The sequence below is a fragment of the Zophobas morio genome, unplaced genomic scaffold (assembly GCF_036711695.1).
Source record: "Zophobas morio isolate AGI-343-1 ecotype UQ-CSIRO unplaced genomic scaffold, CSIRO_AGI_Zmor_V1 ptg000026l, whole genome shotgun sequence".
Taxonomy (NCBI): Eukaryota; Metazoa; Arthropoda; class Insecta; order Coleoptera; family Tenebrionidae; genus Zophobas; species Zophobas morio.
Window position 1 is genome coordinate 13,001,730 of NW_026972131.1, and position 21,732 is coordinate 13,023,461.

Below are 21,732 nucleotides of genomic sequence, written 5' to 3' on the forward strand. Positions count from 1 at the left end.
TGCGATTTCTAAAATTTTTAATTTCTATTTTTCAATTTTTCAACTACTCAATTGATCGAGATTTCGGTGGTTTTCAAGTTTTCCGATGTTTCGATTTTTCCATTTTTCGGTTCCCCAATTTCTCGATTTTTAAATTTTTTGATTTTTCAATTTTTTGTTTACTCGTTTTTTCGACATTTTCGTTTTTGATTCTTCAATTTTTTTCGATTTTTCGACTTTTTAGTTTTTCAATTTATCGATTCTTCAATTTTTCCATTTTTCAAATCTTCGATTTCTAGTTGTTTTTAATTTTTCGATTCTTCAATTTTTCAATTTCGGTTTTCGATTTTTTGCAACTCTTCGATTTTTCAGGTTTTTGAATTCCCATTTCTCGATTTTTCGACTTTTCGATTACTCGAATCTTCGACTTTTAGAGATTCGATTTCCGTATTTTTCAATTCTTCAGTTTTTAGATTTTTCAATTTGTCAAGTTTTTATTTTCTTAATTTTTCGACTTTCAAATTTTGAATGTTCTCAGTTTTCGATTTTTCGACTTCAATCTTTAAATTTCTCGATGATTTTGTTTTTCGATTTTTACTTTTTTAGATTTTTTAGTTTGATCTTGCGACTTCTCGATCTTTCGATTTTTCGATTTATCGAGATTTCGATGTTTCAATTTTCCAATTGTTCAATTTCACGATTTTTCAATTTTTCGATTCTTCGATTTATCGAATTTGGGCTATTTAGATGTTTCTATTTTTCCATTTTTGAGTCTTTCCATTTTTCGAACTTTCAGCTTTTCGACTTCGTTTTTCCAATTTTCCGATGTTTCGATTTTTCAAGTTTTCTATTCCCAATTTCCCGATACTTTAATTATTGTGAGATTTTTCATTTTGTCCATATTTACTTTTTTTGATTCTTCAGTTTTTCGATTCTTCAATTTCCCCATTTTTCAAATCTTCGATTTCTCGTTTGTTTTTAATTTTTCGATTCCTCAATTTTTCAATTTTTGACGTTCCTAAATTTTCGATTTTTCAATTTCTGGATTAATCGATTTTTCAATTTCTCGATTTTTTAGTTGTAAGATTTTTCATTTTGTCGATGTTTTATTAAAATTTTTTGATTTTCACTTTTTTGATTACTCATTTTTCCGACATTTTCGTTTTCATTCTTCAATTTTTCGATTCTTCAATTTCTCCATTTTTCAATTTCAAATCGTCGATTTCTCGTTTTTGTTTTAAATTTTTTGTTTCTTCAATTTTTCAGTTTTTAGCGTTTCTAAATTTTCGACTTTTCAATTTCTGGATTAACCGATTTCTCGACATTTTGTGACTCTTCGATTTTTCAGGTTTTTCTCTCGATTTCTATATTTTGATGCTTCGATTTTTCGACTTCTCGATTTTTCAATTTTTAGCTTTCCAAATTTCCAATTTTTCCAGTTTTCGATTTTTAGACTTTTGAGTTTCCCAATTGCTCGATGTTTCGGTTTTTCGATTTTTTAAATTTTAGATTGTTCAGTTGTTTGATGTTTCAGCTTCTCGAATTTAGACTATTTCGATTTTTTTATTTGTCAGATTTTTCATTTCGTTGATTTTTAAATTTTTTGATTACTCATTTTTCCGATATTTTCGTTGTTGAGGTTATTTTTCAATTTTTGACGTATCCAAATTTTCGATTTTTCGATTTCTCAATTTCTGGATTAATCTATTTTTCGAATTCTCGTTTTTTTTTTGACTTTTCGATTTTCCAGGTTTTTGAACTCCCCACTTCTCGATTTCTCGAATTTTTGGTGCTTCGATTTTTCGTCTTATCGATTTTTCAATTTTTGGTGTTCTAAATTTTCGACTTTACGATTTTTCGACTCTTCGACTTTTCGAGTTCGATTTCTCTATTTTTCAATTTTTAGATTTTTCAGTTTGCTTTTTTCCTCAATTTTTCGATTTTTTAAATTTTCAATTTTTCTGGTTTTCGATTTTTCAATTTGTCAATTTCTCGATGTTTCAGTTTTCGTTTTTTTTATTTTTCGATTTTTTAATTTTTCGATTTTTTGATCTTTCGATTTTTCGCCTTCTCGGTTTTAGATTTTTCGATTTCTAAAATTTTTGATTTTTCCATTTTCCAATTTTTGACGTTTCCAAATTTTCTATTTCCCAATTTCTGGATGAATCTATTTTTCGATTTTTTCTCGATTTTTTTTGACTTTTCGATTTTCCAGGTTTTTGAACTCCCCATTTCTCGATTTCTCGAATTTTTGGGACTTCGATTTTTCGTCTTATCGATTTTTCAATTTTTGGTTTTCTAAATTTTCGACTTTACGATTTTTCGACTCTTCGACTTTTCGAGTTCGATTTCTCTATTTTTCAATTCTTCGATTTTTCAGTTTGCTTTTTTTCTTTAATTTTTCGATTTTTTAAATTTTGAATTTTTCTAGTTTTCGATTTTTCAATTTGTCAATTTCTCGATGTTTCAGTATTCGTTTTTTTTATTTTTCGATTTTTTAATTTTTCGATTTTTTGATCTTTCGATTTTTCGCCTTCTCGGTTTTAGATTTTTCGTTCGATTTCTAAAATTTTTGATTTTTCCATTTTCCAATTTTTGACGTTTCCAAATTTTCTATTTCCCAATTTCTGGATGAATCTATTTTTCGATTTTTTCTCGATTTTTTTTGACTTTTCGATTTTCCAGGTTTTTGAACTCCCCATTTCTCGATTTCTCGAATTTTTGGGACTTCGATTTTTCGTCTTATCGATTTTTCAATTTTTGGTTTTCTAAATTTTCGACTTTACGATTTTTCGACTCTTCGACTTTTCGAGTTCGATTTTTCAATTTGTCAATTTCTCGATGTTTCAGTTTTCGTTTTTTTTGATTTTTGGATTTTTATATTTTAAATTTTTCAGTAGTTTGATGTTTCGATTTTTTGATCTTTCGATTTTTCGCCTTCTCGGTTTTAAATTTTTCGATTTCTAAAATTTTTGATTTTTCCATTTTCCAATTTTTGACGTTTCCAAATTTTCGATTTCCCAATTTCTGGATTAATCTATTTTTCGATTTCTTCTCGATTTTTTTTGGCTTTTCGATTTTCCAGGTTTTTTTTGAACTCCCCATTTCTCGATTTCTCGAATTTTTGGTGCTTCGATTTTTCGTCTTATCGATTTTTCAATTTTTGGCTTTTTAAATTGCCTACTTTCGATTTTCCGACTTTTCGATTACTCGATTCTTCGACTTTTCGAGTTCGATTTCTCTATTTTTCAATTTTTAGATTTTTCAGTTTGCTTTTTTCCGCAATTTTTCGATTTTTTAAATTTTCAATTTTTCTGGTTTTCGATTTTTCAATTTGTCAATTTCTCGATGTTTCAGTTTTCGTTTTTTTTATTTTTCGATTTTTTAATTTTTCGATTTTTAAATTAAAAATTTTTCAGTAGTTTGATGTTTCGACTTTTTGATCTTTCGATTTTTCGCCTTCTCGGTTTTAGATTTTTCGATTTCTAAAATTTTTGATTTTTCCATTTTCCAATTTTTGACGTTTCCAAATTTTCGATTTCCCAATTTCTGGATTAATCTATTTTTCGATTTTTTCTCAATTTTTTTTGACTTTTCGATTTTCCAAGTTTTTGAAGTCTCCATTTCTCGATTTCTTGTATTTTTGGTGCTTCGATTTTTCGTGTTATCGATTTTTCAATTTTTGTTTTTCCAAAGTTTCTACTTTACTATTTTTCGACTTTTCAATTACTCGATTGTTGGAATTTTCGATTTCGATTTCTCTATTTTTCAATTCTTCGATTTTTTAGTTTGCTTTTTTCCTCAATTTTTCGATTTTTTAAATTTTCAATTTTTCTAGTTTTCGATTTTTCAGTTTTTCAATTTTTCGATGTTTCGGTTTTCGCTTTTTTGATTTCTCGATTTTTTACTTTTTCGATTTTTCGCCTTCTCGGTTATCGAGATTTCGATTTATCGAATTTAGGCTATTTCGATTTTTTTATTTGTGCGATTTTTCATTTCCTCGATTGTGAAATTTTTTGAATTTTCAATTTTTTGATTACTCATTTTTCTGATATTTTCGTTATTGATCCTCCAATTTCGATTTTCCAGGTTTTTGAACTCCCCATATCTCGACTTCTCGAATTTTTGGTGCTTAGATTTTTCGTCTTATCGATTTTTCAATTATTGTTTTTCTAAAGTTTCTACTTTACTATTTTTCGACTTTTCAATTACTCGATTGTTGGAATTTTCGAGTTCGATTTCTCTATTTTTCAATTTTTCCAGTTTTCGATTTTTCAGTTTTTCAATTTCTCGATATTTCGATTTTCGTTTTTTTTTTATTTTTCGCCTTCTCGGTTTTAGATTTTTCGATTTCTAAAATTTTTGATTTTTCCATTTTTCAATTTTTAGACTTCCCGACTTTTCAGTTTCTCGATCTTCTCATGTTTTAAGATGTTTCAATTTTTCGGTGTTCCGATTTTTCGACTTTTCAGCTTTTCTAATTTTCCGATGTTTTGATTTTTCAATTTGTCGTTTTCAAAATTTTTTGATTTTTCAATTTTTCGATCCCTCATGGTTTTTTTAGCGAATTTGAAAAAATCTTGAGGATCCGGGATTGATTGATTGATTGATAGTCCAGTGGCGAGGAAAATTCTGTCTAAATAACTTAGATCACATAATAGAATTTCAAAAATATGGAATTAATCACAATCAATATGTTACAAATAAAATGCAAGTAAAACCCCGCCGGACTGTTTGTTTTCCGCCGTGGCGCCCCCGCGGGCCTCGATTTTTTCGCTCCGTCCCTGCCCCAGCACGCGAACTAATGCTAATATTCCGTTCAAATTCAGTTCCTCCACGGCCGGCGAACCCAGAAAGCGTCAGCGTAAACGAAGGAACGAAGACTGCGGACATCCTGCGGCCTGCTCCCGCAGGATCAGTGCGAACCGAGTGCTCGCGAACCAGACGTTTCCTCAGACTCGCGCTCCCAAACAAAACACCATAATTATCGCAGATTTATGCAGTAATTAATCTCGCGCGAGAAACCGTTTCGGATTTGTGCAGTGCATCTTCCACGTCCTGCAGGTTGCAGGAAGACGTTTCACACGGCGAATGGTGTGAATTAGCGGTATATGGAAGTGCGGATAAATGACCCGAGAATACCTAATGCAAAACCGTTCCTGTTTCAAGTAGTCGAAGTGGTTTTTGCACACAGTCGGATGTAATGTACGTTGATGATACAGGTGAGGTTTAAAAAATTTAGTCAATTCAGAGCCCTTGAGCTTTTTCCGTGCCGACATTCACACGCTGATTTCTATCGGACTTTTTCTTGCATTGTACGAGGAATCGTGACAGCATTTAGCACTCACCTTTACCTTTGTTGCGTTGCACAATTTTACTATTGTCGTTTGACGTATAACATGTGATTTATTGTGGTGGTAATTATTTGTGGTGGCGCAAGTTTTCCCAGTATTGAGAAGGATGGGCGCCAAGCGAGCTGAGAGGATTTAATTTTGGACGGTCATTATGTATTATTGCCCCAGTAACCCGGCTGGCGAGGGGCCAAAAATTGTGTTATGAGCTGTCTATCGACAGCGATTATCCTGGAAGTCAATTGAACAAGTAAAGTACGGAAAGTTTGCTTTATGATGATTTTTCCCTCGTCTACAACACATTATCTTTTATCATTTTTGTTTCACGGACCGAAGCATAAAAAAGGTCGACGAATCCTTGCCTCGAAATATTTTTATCGGCCCGATTACTGAACTCGTAAACTCGCAATTTCCCGTCCCCTTTCGTCACGAGTGTCGCATAAAGCGCTTGACATTTCGAAGAAAAAGCCCGGAAGTCGAGCTTTTATGAACATCGTTTGAATTACCATAATATTTTTCGAAAACAAACAGATGCTCTAACCTGTAGACGCGTTGAACTTGGCTCCGGGAGCTTTCTATAAATAAGCGAATTACGTAAGGCGGCTGCCTTTTAATAGACACTTGAATGACGCAAAAAGCTCGATCTTTAATATTATAAACATAAATTCGGAGATTACGCCGCGGTGTTATTTAGTCGTTTTTGTAAAAGGAAAGTGAGATTTCGTGTAAATTATTACCCAATATGTGGGGACTTATTTACATAAATCTTGGAAACTAAATCGTATTGAAGGATTCAAGTTCGCCGAATAAGTGGCTTAAATGTGAGTTTTATAGGGCGATGACGAAAATTTTCGTTTATCTAATAGTATGGCCATATTGGGAGATAACGCAATGCGTAGAACGAAACGGAGATTAGTGTTAAGTTATTGTCCCGTGTGGGCTCACTGGAAACCCGAAACCAGAAAAATGAATTCCAAAAAAACTTTTTTACTTCCCGAGCGTAAGCAAAGGAAGTATTGTAATCGAGTCCGTCGGCCGACTCTCTACTTTTACGTTTTCTCGATCTTTCATGACCCCTAGAAGACGAAGAAATAGGTCTCCCATTTTCGTCTGTCTGTCCGTCTGTCCGTCTGTCCGTCCGTCTGTCCGTCTGCCGTCCCGGATTTTTATTAGACAGATAATCTCCGAAAGTACTCGACCGATTGTTGTGAAATTTTGTACTTATATTAAGAATATCATGTAGATGGTAAAACGCTAACCAAAATTTGTCTAATCATCCCCACCACTAATGCGATGACGTCACTTCAAAATTGTACATAGTAAATGGGTTTTCAATTGTATAAAAATAACATAGTCCTACACATATAGTTTACAACTCCGAATCGACTTTTCACCCGAAACGTCCAGATTTTTGGAAAAAAAATCAAAATTATAAAACAACATTTTGAAATTTAATTTTTAATCTGCTAACCAGAATGCTTTGAAATGTTGCAGATGTTTTAAGGCTATAAAGAGCATCATAAATCTTTAGTCAAAAAATATTTGCTTATCCCCTCCAAAAACTTGATGACGTCAGCTCAAAAGTTTGTGGAATAAATCATATCTAAAATGTACAAAATATGATCAGTCTGTACTTGTGATCTATCACTCCATTCATATTTTTTGGATTTGCATATACAGAGTGACTCAAAAAAATTAATGAATGCGTAAATATATTTTATTGATTTAATCAAGAACTACAAAACCGAATGCTCTGAAATCTTGCAGATGTTTTAAGGTCATAAAGAGCATAATAAATGTTTAGTCAAAATATATTTGCTTATCCCCTCCAAAAACTTGATGACGTCAGCTCGAAAATTTGCCGAATAAATCATATCTAAAATGTACAAAATATGATCAGTCTGCACTTGTGATCTATCACTCCATTCATATTTTTTGGATTTGCATATACAGGGTGATTCAAGAAAATAAATGAAAGCGTAAATTTATTTTATTGATTTAATCAGGAACTACAAAACCGAATGCTTTGAAATCTTGCAGATGTTTTAAGGTTATAAAGAGCATAATAAATTTTTAGTCAAAATATATTTGGTTATGTTCTACAAAAAACTGATGACGTCAGCTCAAAAGTTTGCCGAATAAATCGTATCTAAAATGTACAAAATATGATGAGTCTGTACTTGTGATTTATCATTCCATTCATATTTTTGGATTTGCATATGCAGGGTGACTCAAGAAAATTAATGAAGGCGTGAATTTATTTTATCGATTTAATCAGGAATTACAAAACCGAATGCTTTGAAATCTTGGGAATATTTTAAAGTTATTATAAGCATGGTAAACTTTTGTTCAAAATGTATTTGTTCATCCCTCCTAAAAAAATTGATGACGTCACCCTTAAATTTTGCTGAATAAATCCTATCTAAAATGCAAAAAATATGATGAGTTTGTACTTGTGATTTATCATTCCATTCATATTTTTTAGATTTTCTTAAGAGGTGGTTCAAAAAAATTAATGAAGTCAATTTATTTTATTGATTAAATTAAAGGCAACACTTATTATTAGTATTACACCCCAACCAACCCAATTTGGTAGACACAAAATTTGTTAAAGGAAAAACTCGGTTGAAACATAAGGGTAGCACGCTTATTTACATCGACTTTAACATTACAGACCTGCATTTGTTTTATGCGTTCACTTGATTCCGCGAATGTGAAATAGACATGTTTATAATCAACCAATTGTGAATTTCACCGTCAAGAATTAAAATAAAACCCAATGTTTTATATAATAAGCGGAAGTCGAAGCAATAAAACCGATGGTCGTTTTGTTTACAGTTTCTCTGTTTGACTCTCACGTATGCTGTTACGCCTGTCATCTTAAATTAAGAATGTTTATACATACACGATTTTCAGTTGCATCTGATACGTATACGTGAGTAAATTGTTTCGTTATTTTATTGATTATTACAAATCAATATTCAAAACGACCCAATTCATTTTCCCGAAAATTTGAGAATATAATAATTTTATTCTTAGTATTACACTACATCTATCCCAACTGATATACGTGTCCTTGCAAAAATGTTGATGACGTCATCGCATTTTTTTTTAAATTCCCACTACAAAAATGTAATGAGAAAAAAAACACAATAGGCATGCAGTCGTCAAGTTTCCGACAGCGAGGGAAGTACTGTCTAAACTCTTTAGACCAATTTTTTTTATTTGTCTTAAAAACCACGTTTGTGTAACAATGACGCAACGGTTCCTCGCTAATTTATTCAGGAAACATTAAGAATTATTGCGTAATTAAAATGAATTCAAATTCCCGTTACTAGTGCATGTAATTAAGTGTCCGACGTGCTAAGAAACCAAACTAACTTTTCTTAAAATTTTAACGGGAAACCGGGCTCGATTTCCGGCCAAGATGTTCGAACAATACTTTTGAAAATAAAACCCGCTAATGCTTCACCCTTGTAGTTTCTCAAAGCCGGATGGCGTTTCAAAATAACATAATTACGAGCGGATATCCCGCCTTGCACAGGAAAACGCTACTTTGTTTCAATCCGCTGGTGAAAAACGCGAAAATCCAAAGCAAATAACTGTCGCTTTTACGAACTGACGAAGACATGTTTGTTTTGGCTGGATTACGACCAGTAAATTCCAGTGGGAGAATGGGATTTCGAACCACGTCGTCGTACTTTCTGTTCTTGTTAATCTCTCGAGATGATTGTAGTGATAACATTTATTTTTGTTAAATTAGCGGACATGCGAGCTGCTGCTTAACCATCGTCTTTCCCATTCTTATCTGTGCTAGATAAACTTGTGCATCACGAAATTGTTGGAACATGATTTACGTTACGTATTTAAAACGCTTCCACAAAGATAAGTACTGTGTTCAGCCGAGCACATTAATGGAAACTGAAGCCAAATTAACTCCAAATAATACACCTATAGTAATCGTGGCGTCGACTTTCTTCCAATCGAGATAATGATTGGACTTATTAATTTACGGCCAAAAAGAATCAAACGATCTCATTCAAACGAAAAAGCGACCACTCGACCGGAAATGAATTATCGGAGAGGAAGTGCCAACCGTGAGTTCGTAAATTTCGAGAACGGACCCGTGCTAGAAATGTGGAGTTCATTACTTTCGATATTTTCGACACGCTCAATTTACTTTGTTTACGAACGAGTAAATTCGATTATTCTGGGCCGTCTCGAGGGGCACATATACAAATTTACTTTATTTTGGGATCGGAGATATTTTCCAATTAAGATAACGTAAACACGACGATAAGCACATCAATTCCAGTTAGAGAACGAAATAGTGTTAAATATTATACGATGGCACACATAGCGAAAATGTCACAGCGAATAATTCCAGCTCGACTTACCAGTTGTTAAATTTTATGTGTATTTATTATTAATTTGGCTAATCATCCTTGCCAAAATTTACAGTAGTAAATATTACTTTAATTTTATCAAATTAGATACTCCTACACATGTGGGTTATGAATCCCTGTTGAATTTTTATCCTTTTTTTTCCTGTTTTTCATGTTTTAAGCAAACTGGCCAATTTTGACGTTGCAATTTTTTATCGCTTTTAGAAAAATAAGGATTTTAGAATTAAGCTCCGCCCCTTGGCTTACGACAAATAAAAAAAAAATCTTCAGAATTGAGATAGGGCAGGTGGGCGGGGCTTATATTTTGCCTGTTTTCTCAATATACGTGGTCGTTTTTTCATTACAAGAAACTTAAAATTTAGTTAAAATGGTACATTTTTGAAAGGAAATATGGATATTACAATTATAGGGCGGACGCAAAATTGATATTTCCTTATACAAATTTTCCATTTTAAACATGTTTTAATGTTGTGAAAAAAAGTCTACACATATTAAAAAAAAAAGGCAAAATGTAAGCCCGCCCACCCGCCCTATCTCTAGTGTGATGATTTTTTTATTCGCCGTGAACCAAGGGGGTGGAGCTTAACTGAAAAATACTTACTTTTTTTACAAGAAATTAAAAACATGTTTATGAGTGTCGTGTTGTCCAAAGAATACTATGTGTATTAAGAAAAAAAAGATGAAATATAAACCCCGCCCACCCACACTATCTCAATTGTAATGTTTTTTTTTTATTCTTAGAAACTTAAAACATGCTTAAAATGGTAAAAAATTAATCTTTGGCTTTAAAATACTGCAAAATACTTTTTTCGTTACAACAAATTAAAAACATGTTTTTGAGTACCGTGTTATCTAAAGAATTTTACGTATATTAAGAAAAAAGGGCAAAATATAAACCCCGCCCACCCACCCTGTCGCAATTGTAATGTTTTTTTTTTATTCTTAGACACTTAAAACAGGTTTATAATGGTAAATTTTTGTTGGGAAGTATAGATTTTGCGATTAGGCTCCGCCCCTAGGTCTGGCAACGAATCAAAACTTCATTATTACATGTTTAGATTAGGGCAGGTATGGGTGGGGCTTAATTTTAATAAGGATTTTGCAGTTAAGCTCCGCCCTCTTGGCTCACGACAAACAAAAAGTCATCACAATCGAGATAGGGTGGGTGAGTGGGACTATATTTTGCCTTTTTTTCTTAATATGTGCAGACTTATTTCGACAAAAAAAAACTTAAAATGAGTCTGAAATGGTAAACTTTTGTAGTAATCAACTTAAATCCTTCAATTTTCTTCTACAACTCTTTTAAATACGGCAAAAGTTGAACATCAAAATTACTATCAACGCCAACTTGGCTTTTTTTTTCATCTATTTAAGATTTTTTTAGCTGTTTTTTTCATCTATTCATGTTTAAAGTAAACAGGCCAAGAAAAAACTCAATTTTTGCCTTTTTTCTTAATATGTGTTCTCTTTTCACAACAAGAAACTTAAAACGTGCTTAAAATGATAAATTTGTATAGGGTAATATCGATTTTGCAGTTACGCTCCGCCCCTCGGTCTGACAATGAATAAAAAAATTATCAGAATTGCGATAGGGCGGGTGGGCGGGGCTTATATTTTGCCTTTTTTTTTTTTCTTAATCTACATAGCCACCTTTTCGCAACAAGAAATTGAAAATATAGTCAAAATGGTACATTTTTACAAGGAAATAAGGGATCTTACAATTATAGGGCGGATGCAAAATTGATATTTCCTTATACAAATTTTCCATTTTAACATTTTTGAAGTTTCATGTTGTGAAGAAAAATCTACACATGAGTATTAAAACAAAAAGACAAAATGTAAGCCCGCCCACCCGCCCGATCTCAATTGTAATGATTTTTTTATTCGCTGTGAACCAAGGGGGCGGAGCTTAACTGCAAAATACTTTTTTCTTTACAACAAATTTAAAACAAATTCTTGAGTATCGTGTTGTCCAAAGAATGCAACGTATATGAAGAAAAAAGAACAAAATATAAACCCCGCCCACCCACCCTATCTCAATTGTAATGATTTTTTTTGTCCTTGGAAACTTAGAACACGTTTAAAATGGTAAATTTTTGTAGGGAAATATAGATTTTGCAAATAGACCCCGCCCCTAGGTCTGGCAACGAATCAAAACTTCATTACTACATATTTAGAGCAGGGCAGGATGGGTGGGGCTTAATCTTTGGCTTTATTTTTTTCTTAATATACGTAATATTCTTTGAACAACACGATACTCAAAAACATGTTTTTAACTTCTCGTAGAGAAATAAGAAATTTGCAGTTAAGCTCCGCCTCCTTGGCTAAAGACGATTAAAAAAATGATCAGAATTGAGACAGGGTGGGTGGGCGGGGCTTATATTTTGCCTTTTTTTTTAAATACTTGTAGCCATCTTTTCACAACAATATGGATTTGCAGAGTCAATATTTCCTTATACAAATTTTCGATTTCTCTATTTTTTAATTTTTCCAGTTTTCGATTTTTCAGTTTTTCAATTTCTCGATGTTTCGATTTCGATTTTTTGATTTTTCGATTTTTAAATTTTAGATTTTTCCATTTTTCAGTTTTTCCACGTTTAGATTTATGGAATTTGGGCTATTTCGAGTTTTCTGTTTTTCAATTTTTAGACTCCCCGACTTTTCAGTTTCTCGATCTTGTCATGTTTTAAGATGTTTCGATTTTTCGGTGTCCCGAATTTTCGACTTTTCAGCTTTCCGATTTTTTGTTTTTCCAATTTTCCGATTTTTCAATTTTTCAATTTTTCGATTCCCCAATTTCCCGATATTTTAGTTGTGAGATTTTTCATTTTTCGACTTTTCGATCACTAGATTTTTCGACTTTTCGAGATTTGATTCCCGAATTTTTCAATTTTTTAGTTTTTCGACTTGTCGATTTTCTAAATTTTAGATTTTTCATTGTTTGATGTTTCGACTACTCGATCTTCCGATTTTTCGATTTCTAAAATTTTTGATTTTTCTATTTTTCGGTTTTTCGATTTTTATGTATATTAAGAAAAAAAAAACAAAATATAAACCCCACCCACCCACCCTATCTCAATTGTTATGATTTAATTCTTAGAAACTCAAAACAGGTTTAAAATGGTAAATTTTTATTGGGAAATATAGATTTGCAATTAGGCCCCGCCCCTAGGTCTGGCAACGAATCAAAACTTCATTACTACATATTTAGATCAGGACAGGTACGGGTGGGGCTTAATCTTTGGCTTTAATTTTTTATTAATATACGTAATATTCATTGAACAACACGATACTCAAAAACATGTTTTTAATTTCTCGTAGAGAAATAAGAAATTTGCAGTTAAGCTCCGCCTCCTTGGCTCACGACGAATAAAAAAAATCATCACAATTGAGACAGGGTGGGTGGGCGGGGCTACTTTTTCCTTTGGTTTCTTAGTATGTGCAGACTTATTTCGACAACAAGAAACTTGAAACATGTCTAAAATGGTAAATTTTGGTAGTAATCAACTTAAATCAGTAGAAAGTAAAATGATACGTTTCACCCACATTTATTTTTATCTATTTAAGCGCTTTTTTTAGTTGTTTTTTCATCTATTTTAAGGTACTTCGAATTCGGTCGAAGTATAAACATAAACAGTCGAAGTTAAGCATATACTGAGAAATTGAAATTGTCTACATTTTTTCCCGTTAGTTACCTGTTTTAAATATATGTAATATTTAAATATCTAGAAGCGGCGGGGATGTTAATTACGCCACTTTATCGAGATTAACAGTTATCACAAAACGAAAATCACAGAATCTAATTTAATAATTTTCTTATATAAGCGGAATTTATCGGACCATGCTTCAAAAACGAGGGAAGTTCTGTCAAAACAACCTTCCACAATTTTTTTACTAGCTTTATTTTTCTGAATAGCGTCATCAAAATTCCAAAAACAACATAATTTTTCCCCATACGTTTCTTCTGGAGAGTTCGCGATCGCCGCTTTCGAGGTCGTTCTGGAATCAACCCGAAAAATCACTAAATTAAATTGTTACAATAATTTGTTTCTGTTGTTGAGTGATTTTTGTTGTTTCAGAGTGTGGAAGAGCTACCGTGAAGGGGGGCCGCACGTCGCCCGTAGTCCGGCCCCCCGTTCACCCCCGGGCCCCCGCCAAACCAGTCCCTAAAGTAGCAGAAGCTCTCGCAGTACTCGTCCAGCATCTTGTGTTCAATGTAAGTCGTGCTTTGAGACTGACTCACACCACTAAAAAGTCCCAAACAGGTGGAAGCCTATCAGGTTCCAGTTCTTAAAAAACAAGTTCAGAAACTCCGGAATGAGACAGATGAATTTAGGGCAACGTGCCAACATTTAGAAGACACTTTAGCAGAAGAGCGTACGAATGGAAGAAAGCTTATAGAAGAGGAGCGCGTGAGGTGTGCGAGTGAGATAAGCGAATTGGTGGAGCAGCATAGGAATCAAATAGTAGAACGTAAGTCGTAGTGCTGGTTATTCGTAGTCTAATTGTCTGGGTTTAGTTAATAGCAAACAGTATGAAGTGGAGTTACGTCTTCACGAAGAAAATGAGGCCAATAAGCAAATGTTGGCCAAACAGAACGAAGAGAAACTATTAACTTTGAAAGTCGAATTTCAAAAGTTACAAAAGACGCACGAAGAGTCTTTGGATATTTTAAGAGAAGAGAACGATGCCATTAGAGAGCAAATAGATGAAAAGAGTGCTCAAATTGAAGATGCGAAGCACGAAAGTCGCAAACTTAAAGACGACTATGAAGCCAAAGAGATGAAACTCAAGGAGCAATTGCAAAGCGCGAGGTGCGAGAACCAGAAGCTGAAGCACGAACTGAGCAAACTTGAAGAGAAATTCCAGGAGAAGTTAGATGCAGCGCAAGAAGAAATTGCTAGGCTGAGGGACGACAACGACAGGCTGCTGAGTTACAGCAACATCAAAGATAAGGGAATTAGTATTCAGGTAAAAATTCTACTCAATCTAGGAAATTTTGTATTTTTGTGTCGTTTATAACGCAGGAGTTACAATCGCTCCGGGTCGTCCTCGAACTAAAGCAAAACGAAGTCGGAGAACTGCGGCGAGCCCTCGCCGAAGCCAACCAGAAGAACGAAACCCTAGCAGCCGCCGAAGAAAAATCCGCTTCGATGAGCGCCAGGTGCGAGGACCTCCAGCTCCAACTACAAAGAAAATCAGAACTTGAACAGTACGTACAACCCCTTAGTCCTTACCATTGTTTAAGTATATGATAGTTGGACAACCTAATACAAATTTTACGTCTCCTAAATAGTGAGCTTTAGGACAAGGAATCCAGGGGGCGTGGGACAAATTTTTCGTCAACGCGCATTTTCACTACAGTGAGCCAACGTATTAGGTTTATTTTACTCTAAATCAGATGGCGCCATCAAACATTAGCAAAGGCAAACACCCTTCACTCTGCTCTTATACGAGGAGTTATCCATAAATTCATAATTAACATTGTTCCGTAAACAGTAATGTGTAGAAACATATATGTACAAAATATGAAAATATACTTGACGTAAAAAATATGAAGCAACGCGTTGTAACGTGATAAGAAAGAATTGAATTTAAATGAATTTGATGCATATTTTTATTTGACTATATCTGAAAACTGACAGAAACTTTCCAAGGGTTTTTAAACTGGTATAATTGTTTAGTTTTACAAGATTAAGGTAAAACAAGATTTTAAGTAAAATTTAGATTCGTGGTGTTACAAAAATATTAACACAAAATGAAAATATATGTTCAAAGTAAATAACAGAATGACATAAACTTTCGGCGTTAACATTACAAATAATTACAAGAGATAAAAAAACGCATAAACAACTTAAGAGGCATGTTTGTAATATCGACTTGTTAAAGGCTACTTTGAAGACTGTTTGTTTCTATGAAAAACAATTGCTGTTATCGGACATTTTCGTAGATTTTGTTCCAAAAATACGAGATAACTAATTGTTTCTTGAACTAGTTTCCGTAACTTCTAAAATTTAAAAAGGATACGCCGTTCTGCTGTAATAAAATCTAGAATAAGGTCAAAATCACACTAATATTACATTAAAATAAGTTACAGACATTGTTTGAAATGTTAATTATAGTTCGAAAACAAGATAAAATAAATAAATAAATAAAATGTGCAGTTTATAAAGTTCAGAATTTTAGTATAAAAATAATCATGTTTGAAGCTTTATTTTGTCTGTTCCATTTTATTGGGTGTATTGGGCCCCTCTCGGGATATAACACCGACATCATCGCACTGACCCAACGTTCTTCAACCCATGGGATGATTTATTACTTCCGTTATGCTGGCCCTACACACAGCGATTTGGTTTTCGGATTTTCGGCTAGATCTGCACAGTTAACTCTTTGCGCACTGCACACTGACATAGAGTATTTTGTTCACGCGAGCATCAAAAATATTACGCCGAAAGCACTTCTTCAAGTGTTATTTTTTTTAAGATGTCATATTTGTCAGTGTTTCCAAAATTTTCATCTTTGCACAGGTCAACTAATTTTTCGTAAACCGCATTTTAAAATTTTTGTTATTGTATTTTTTACTTTTTAATTTTCTAAGGCATGAAAAAATCCCATATAGGTTTCTATGAATTTATTAACGAAATCAACTGATAACTTGCGCGCCATTTTGTGTTAATTAATACCAATAGTGATTATGATAATTTTATAATTATCATTTTAATGAAATTGTGTTCTTCACTTCGCGAACGACAGCAAACAATTTAAAATTACCGCTAGTCAAGCACCTGAAAATCCATCTCTCCCAAATATGTCTTTCTTGGCACGATTTGTAATCCGAAGTCTCCCTCCATATGCAATTTTTCGTCGCCTGAGAACTTGTTTGATCTACAGACCAAAGCACACTCAGGCCAATATCGGCTTTAAGCGATTTATCTACATATAAACCGATATTCGTTAGAGTTGATGTGATACACATCCACTACGAACAACTAACCCGTTTCGACTATTGGACTTTACAACGAATAAGTGAACAAAGTTCTTGAACATCTTAACGATTTAATACATAATGTTCCCGAATGACAAAATTTACATTTCAAATTGTATTATCAAATTACACTCTCCAAAATTTGTCACGAACAATGAAATGACGCAATCTCCAAATTTTACAATAGTAAAATTGTAGTTTCGCCCAGTTTAGGGTTTATGCATCCGTGTCGAGTTTTCACCTTAGACGTCAAGATTTTTGGAAAAAAAAATCAACATTTTCCAATTTATAATGTTATGTATTTAAATTTTAAAAAGTAGAATAGTCCTGATCTTGTGATTTATACCTAAATACGCTATTGGGATTTTTCGGCTTGTCGATTTCTGGATTTTTCAACTTTAAATGTCTCAATTTTTCAATATTTCAATTTTGGGCTTTTCCGATTCCTCCATTCCTTAAATTTTCTATTTCTCGATTTTTTTATTTTTCGATTTCTCAATCTTACGATGTTTCAATGATACGATTTCTCAATTTTTGTCCTCTTCAATTTTACGGTTTTTAAATATTTCGATTTTTCAGTTTTTCAAATTTTCACGTTTCTAAATTTTCAGTTTGCCGATTTCTAAAGTATTTTTTTTTATTTGTCCATTTCTGGATTTCCTAAAGTTTCGATTTTTCACATCTTCAATTCCTCAATTTTTCGATTTTTTAAGATTACGATTTTTCAATTTTGCTTTTTTAGATTTTCGATTTCTCAATTTTCCAATTTTTTAATTTCTCAATTTTTTGAATATTTCTTTCAGTTATGAGATTTTTCAATATTTCAATTTTTCGACTTTTCGATATTTGAATTGATGGATTTTTTTTGATTTCTCGCTTTTTTCCTTTTTGAATTTTCAGTTTATTGTAAACTTTAGATTTTTCAATTCTGGGACTGTTTAATGCTTCGATTTCTCAATTTTTAAACTTTTCGATGTTTTCATTTTTTAAAATTCTAGGTTTTTCGATATCTCGAGTTTTCAGTTCTTCTATATGTATTTCAATTTTTCAATTTTTCGATTTTTTGAATTTTAATTTTTGATTTTCCAGTTTTTCTTTTTTAAAATTTTTCGATTATTCAATTTTTTAATTTCTCAATTTATCGAATTCAGATGTTTCGTTGTTTTGATTGTTCAATTTCTCAATTTTTCAATTTTTAACTTTCCTTTTCGGCTTCCGACTCCTCAATTTCTCGATCCTCCGATTTTTCGATTTCTCGAAGTCTCAGTTTTTGAATTTTTCGATGTTTCGATTTTTGGATTTCTCGGTTTTTCGATTTTTTTCATTTGAGCTTTTCCATTTCTGGATTTTCCAATTTTTCAATGACCCGATTTTTCAATTTTTCAAATTGAATTGGATCTCTCGATTCTTCAATTTTGCGATATTTTAATCATTCATTGTTTTAAATTTTACTTTTTTCGATTTCTCGATTTTTTGATTTTTCAGTTCTTCAGTATTTAAATTTTTGAATTTTTCAAATTTTTGCGTTAAATTTTCAGTTTTCTGATTTCTCAATTATTCTATTTTTGATTTTCCCACTTCTCAAAGTTTCGATTTTTCAGTTCTTCAATTCTTCGATTTTTCGACTTCGCTTTATTGGTTTGTCGATTTCTCAATTTTTTGATATTTCTTTCTGTTTTGATATTTTTCAATACTTCGATTCTTTCATTTTTCGACTTCTAGATTTTTCTATTTTTAATTTTTGGATTTTCAGTTTTTTGTTTTTTATTTCAATTTCTCAATTTTTCAACTTTTTCATATTTTAATTTTTAAATTTCTAGATTTTTCAGTTTCTCGAGTTTCCAGTTCTATATTTTAATTTTTTTAATTTACGAATGTTTAAATTTTTTGAGATCTCAATTCATTGAGATTCGGATGTTTCGATGTTTTGATTATTCAATCTCTCGCTTTATCAATTTTTCCATATTTAAGTTTTCAATTTTTCGATTTTGGCCTACTTCGGTTTCTCAATTTTTTGATTTTTCGACTTTTCGATTTTTCGACTCCTCGATTTTTTTTGTCTTTTGATTTTTCGATTTCTCGATGTCTCAATTTTTGAATTTTACAATGTTTCGATTTTTCGATTTGTTGGTTTTTCGATTTTTTGCTTTTCGGTTTCTCGATTTTTCGATATTTCGATTTTTGATTTATCCGATTTTTCAATTGTCCAATTTTTTAAATTCTCGACTTCTCGATTCGTTGATTTTTCAGTTTTTCGATTATTAAATTTTAGATTTTTATTTTTATTTTCTTTTTGATTTTTTGATGTTTGGATTTATCCATTTTTCAGTTTTAGGATATTTTAACTTTTCAATGTTTTAAATTTTAGATTTTTCGATTTTTTAGTTCTTCAATATTTTTTTATTTTTCAAATTTTAACGTTTCTGAATTTTTAGTTTTCAGATTTCTCAATTAATCTATTTTTTTATATTCCCATTTCTCCACTTCCTAAAGTTTCGATTTTTCAGCTCTTCAATTTTTCGATTATTCAGGTTTTTGATTTTTCAATTTTTCGATTTTTTAAGTTTGCGATTTTTAGACTCTGCTTTTTTGACTTTTTTGTTTCTCAATTTTTTAATTTCCTAATTTTTTGATATTTCGTTCAATTTTGTGATTTTTCAGTTTTGCAATTTCTCAATTTTAACTTTTCAGTTTTTGAAATTATTAATTTTTTTCGATTTTTTGAGTTTTCAGTTCTCTATATTTCAATTTTTCAATTTTCGATTGTACAATTTTTCGATGTTTCGATTTTTAAATTTTAGATTTTCCAATTTTAATTTTTTTAATTTTTTTATGTTTCGATTACTCGATAGTGAAGCGAGTGAGATGTAAAATATATATTCATTCTTTTCTACATGGGAAAGTGATTGTCCGTATAGGTTGTCCAACTATAATATACTTAAACAATGTCCTTACTTTAACTAACTAGAGCCTTATTACAGGAGTCTAATCGCCGAAAACAAAAAACTCTACGAAAACTTCAAAGAAGAAATCAACCAAAACAAAAGACTGTGCCAGCACAACGAAGAGCTCAAGTGGAAACTCAAGCAGAACAAGGAGGTGGTGAGCAAGGTGCTCGAGCAGGCCGCCGAGGAGTCGCACTTCAGCCGCTCGTTCCTCAGCTCGAGCTTCAACGAGCGCCACCTCTCCTCCAACAAGCAGAGCCTCGAGCGCGCCCTGTCCTTCCGGGAGAAGAACAGCGACCGGTCCTGGAAGTCCGACCTGTCCCCGCCGTCGTCGCCGAAGGTCAAGGGCGTGGTGGAGAAGTCGGACTCCGTGAGCTACGTGCTGGACTTGGACGAGAGCCCCGACGTGGTGGCGTCGCGCATCGTCCGCCGCAGCTTCCGCAACTCCACGCCCCCCAAGACCACCCCCACGAAGTCGCCGTCCAACAAGAGGCCGCGCATGAAGTTCCCGCTGAGTCTGAGCGCGTCGGCGAGCGCCATCCTGCCGTCGAACTCCTCGAGGAGTCGCAACGGCGAGTTCGACGGGGAGAGCGCGTGGGTGACGAGCACGCCGAAGCGGCAGGACGACGATTTGGACTTGGATTTGGACGAGGACGACTTGAAGCTGCCGGCGCTGCCCAGCGAGATGGGGAGGAAGAACGGGGCGCAGGCGCTGCCGAGTCCCAAGCACTTGGCGGGGGAGGCGATGATCTCCGAGAGCAATTCCGAGGATGAGAGCACGAGTTCTTCGAGTGTGCAGTTGTGAGACGAACTTTCGTTTTAGGTGCTTACGGACTGCCCTAATCGTGTAACCACTATAGTGTATTGATTTTATTATTGTGTAACTTTTTTTAATACTTTTTGTAAGTTTTTTAAAGCCCATATACTACTCGCAGAAATACAATAGTTTTATTTGGCGATTTTTTTTTTCTTTATTTTTATTTTTCTTGAATAGGTTGTGATCTTTTGTATATTAATATTAGATATTACTTCTTATACACAGTATTAATGTTGGATGATGAAGCCTTTTTTAGTACAATATTGCTTATACTTAACTATGGATAATGTGTATATTTTTATGTATATGATGATGACGTTCATTGTTTTTGTTTATTGTTGCCCTTTCAAGTGTCTATGGAATTATTTATTTAATGCGTCTAGGTGAGGAATGGTGATGTATGTATTTTCAATTGTTAGGACCAACATAGATTTCCACTTTTCATATTTATTGTATAAAGTTGCAGATGTTCGTTTATGATCAAGTTACTGATAATATTGTACAATAAATTTATTAACTAGAATGAAATAAATTGTTTTATTCCACGTTTCGCATTAGAAAAAATTCGCCAAAATTGTCAACGTTTTCAACCCCTGGTGTATTATTTTCGGATAAATTTAAAGTAATCTGACGTTTTGTTGCGGGATGAACTTGAAAAAATCTTTCGAGCTTTTAGTGTTTTGTGGAGATTTTTTTCTAGATTATTTAAAACAATTTTGGGGGACTTTGATGTTCTATTTTTCAAATTGTTTTTGGGTTAATTTGAGAAGATCAAATTTTTTTCTTTTGAAAAATTTAAAACAGTTTAAAAAGAATTTGAAAGTGACTTTTCTTATAATAAATTTTTTACAGGATACGTCATTTGCTAAAATCAATCTTATCTTAGGGTGGGTGGGCGGTACCAATGCTTTTTAACTATCGTGTTTTTGAAAGAAAACTCTCTATCTTAAGAAATAAAATAAAGATTACGTACGACCCACCCGTCCCGTCATCAATTATGACGAATTTTTCATTTGCTGTCAGACCGAGGGGCGGAGCGCCAATTACAAAATTCATATTTCCCCACAGAAATTTGTCATTTTGTACACGCCTTAAGTTTCTTGTTGTTAAAAGAAGACTACGTGTATTGAGAAAAAAGGGCAAAGTATAAGCCCCGCCCACCCACCCTAGCTCAATTGTCATGAATTTTTCATTCGTTGTTTGACCAAGGGGGGGGCGTAACTGCAAAATCTCTATTTCCCGACAAAAA

General features: G+C 33.0%; 1 protein-coding gene across 2 annotated transcripts in view; it reads left to right on the forward strand.

Moving 5' to 3' along the window:
* The window catches only part of LOC135136145 (centrosomal protein of 164 kDa), a 108,635-nt gene extending 87,620 nt beyond the window's left edge, over positions 1 to 21,015 (forward strand). For both annotated transcript variants that reach the window (XM_064065281.1, XM_064065280.1), the window contains exons 6-10: positions 13,816 to 13,952; positions 14,002 to 14,209; positions 14,256 to 14,707; positions 14,764 to 14,948; positions 19,703 to 21,015. In XM_064065281.1, the coding sequence (XP_063921351.1) occupies positions 13,816 to 13,952; positions 14,002 to 14,209; positions 14,256 to 14,707; positions 14,764 to 14,948; positions 19,703 to 20,471 (1,751 nt within the window). In that variant the 3' untranslated portion in view covers positions 20,472 to 21,015. The remainder of the gene's footprint in view (positions 1 to 13,815; positions 13,953 to 14,001; positions 14,210 to 14,255; positions 14,708 to 14,763; positions 14,949 to 19,702) is intronic.
* The last annotated feature ends 717 nt before the right edge of the window (positions 21,016 to 21,732 follow it).